The 2,316-nt window shown below is 55.4% G+C and overlaps 1 protein-coding gene across 1 annotated transcript in view; it reads right to left on the bottom strand.

The window, feature by feature from the left end:
* LOC104280529 (microtubule-actin cross-linking factor 1-like) overlaps window positions 1-2,316 on the bottom strand; it is a gene marked incomplete at both ends in the record, with an annotated part of 44,595 nt that overhangs the window by 8,622 nt on the left and 33,657 nt on the right. The window contains 3 exon segments of the mRNA XM_009878201.1: window positions 581-643; window positions 1,485-1,602; window positions 2,255-2,316. The exon segment at window positions 2,255-2,316 is cut by the window's right edge and continues 19 nt beyond it. Coding sequence (XP_009876503.1) covers window positions 581-643; window positions 1,485-1,602; window positions 2,255-2,316 — 243 coding nt within the window.

Here is a 2,316-nt window from a genome sequence, read left to right as displayed (position 1 = left end):
CAGAGCAATGTCAGATTATCCTCACCCCTCCCGCCAGAGGGGCCCTTCCAGCTGCACCACGTACGCGTGTTGACAGTTTGCAAACAAAGCAAATGCCTTCAGGTTTGCGAGACTGACGCAAGCCAAGCCCCCCTCTCACCACGCTGCGGCCACTATGGCATTAAATGATTTGATACTGAAACATAAAGCCATTTTTATGCACCTATTATCTCATTGAACCGGTGAACTAAGAGCAGATAACAGGCAATAATTAAAATCGCTCTTCAAACAGAAGGCTTGGATGCTGTTATAATCCCTCAGAACCAATAAATTTAATTGCAGCCTTAAAATCATCTCCCATTTATCAGCTCTTAACACCACCTGACGGGGTGTCGGTGATGGTGACTCCCCCAAGCTGCCCCTTGTCGTCCTTCAGCCTGACCTACACCCTCCCTCCTGCCCGCACATCCCGGGGCTCTGGCGGCTCACGGGACGCCAACAGCATCATGTCGCGGTTTATATTCTCAAGGATGGAAAAAGCACAGACTAAAACAGACGGGGTGGGGAGGACGAGGCAGCCTCGGTACGGTGGCCAGCTCACCTTTGCACGTGTGGTATCCGTTCACGCTGCCGACCGACCCTCCCGGCGCGGGCAGCGCAGCTCCTGAGCAGAAGGGACAGAGACAGAGAGAGGGACAGGATAGCGGCGTTAGGAAGCAATCAAGGGCCCTCCACGACACCCCTTTAAAGCTTCAGCTTTGGTCACCCTGTGAGGGTCACCCGCAACAAGCATCTCCCCACTTCTCTTGGAGGTTTCCCCCTGAACTGCTCATCGTGTTAACCCAAACAAACGTGTCTAAGACTGTGAATTCCCATTGATACCCATCGACGATGAGAGTCCAGGGACTTGTTCTCACAAGCTGGAAGACATCATCTCTTTGGTTTCCAAATAATCCAGACATAATCTCATTGCTTCACAGACTTGAAGCCAAAAAGGAGACTAGAAAATTGTGTCTGAATATCGCAGTCTTAAATTTCATGAAACCCAAATACCAGAGTTTGACTGAGACACTCCAGCCTGGAGCTGGAGTGAAACACTCAGGAAACTGAAACACTCAGGAGTCTGGAGCACATCACCGAGAGAAAGCAGGAGCCACCTCCACCAGCTCCCTGCGGGGCCGAGAGACCGGATCCCCGCGTGGGGCAGCCTGGAACTCCTCTGCTGCACCCCAGCAGCATCCCCACGCTGGGCTCATGGCAAACACAGCGTAATCCAGTGCTCGTTATCACCGCCAATTAAGCCAAGCTGGCGGGCTGCAAGCATTAACACAACAAGCACCAGTGACTCGACCACGAGGCTGAGCCCCATCACTCTCAAATCAACGTAGGTGCTCTGAAGTTTGGTTAAAAGGGGACAATATCGCCTTTTTATGCTTGATGCTGGTTTGGAAAAGATGCAGCGGCGAAAGCAAACAGGATGCTGAGGGTGGAGGGCTGCAACCCACCTGCTTTGGACGGGGTGTCGGGGGCCGTGATCTCCACGATCAGGTTCTCCAAGAGGGTCCCTCTGCGGCCGATCTCCTCCACCTGGGCCCCCTTCCCCTTCCACTCTTCTAGGAGATCCTGGTCAAAAGCAAAGGCTGGGGTTGGAGGCGGCACTTGCCCGGCCGCAGCCCTCCCGGCCTCACCTGTCACTGCCAGGGTGCCTCGGTGGCACCAGGACACGGCACCCGGGGTTACCAGTAAAGCACCGGGCAAGCGGGTGTGTCAGGGGGAAACAAAGAGTGAAAAGCTCTTCCCTAACTAGTGGGTCTGTTGAGGGAAACCTTCTTCTCCCTCCTGCCATTCTGGTAATCTCGCTCCTTTGCCTTCGCTGCCTCCTCCTCCTCCTCCACCCCTTGGCATATCCTGATTTAAGGCATCGTGGTGCCCAAGGAGCTCAGGTGAGGGGCTCAGGTGACAGGAGGTCACCTCCCGTGTCTAGCGATGGACAAATGAGAGTGCTTGGCTATCCCACTCCCAAATCCTGCCTGGAGCAGGGAAGGAGAGAGGGAAGAGAAACCAGACAGTGCCCAAGAGGCTCCTCACGCTGCTCCTTTCTCCACAAGCCAGGGACTGGATGCCACACACAGCAGCAAGCACAGGGGAGCCCAGGACCCCTGAGGCCATAAACCACCTCTCAGGACTCTGTTTCCTGGGATTTATTCCCACATTCCAGCATTTCCACACACCGGCTGCCAACTTTCCCACTCCGGTCCTGGCCCCCTCTGCCCACCTGGATCTGCTGCCTGCGCTGCTGCAGCTCCTGGGTGCCCAGGGAGGTCTCAGCGGGCGGCA

The sequence above is a fragment of the Apaloderma vittatum genome, unplaced genomic scaffold (assembly GCF_000703405.1).
Source record: "Apaloderma vittatum isolate BGI_N311 unplaced genomic scaffold, ASM70340v1 scaffold25341, whole genome shotgun sequence".
Lineage (NCBI taxonomy): Eukaryota > Metazoa > Chordata > Aves > Trogoniformes > Trogonidae > Apaloderma > Apaloderma vittatum.
The sequence above is the reverse complement of the archived record's forward strand: the minus strand, read 5'-3'. Positions and strand labels throughout refer to the sequence as shown.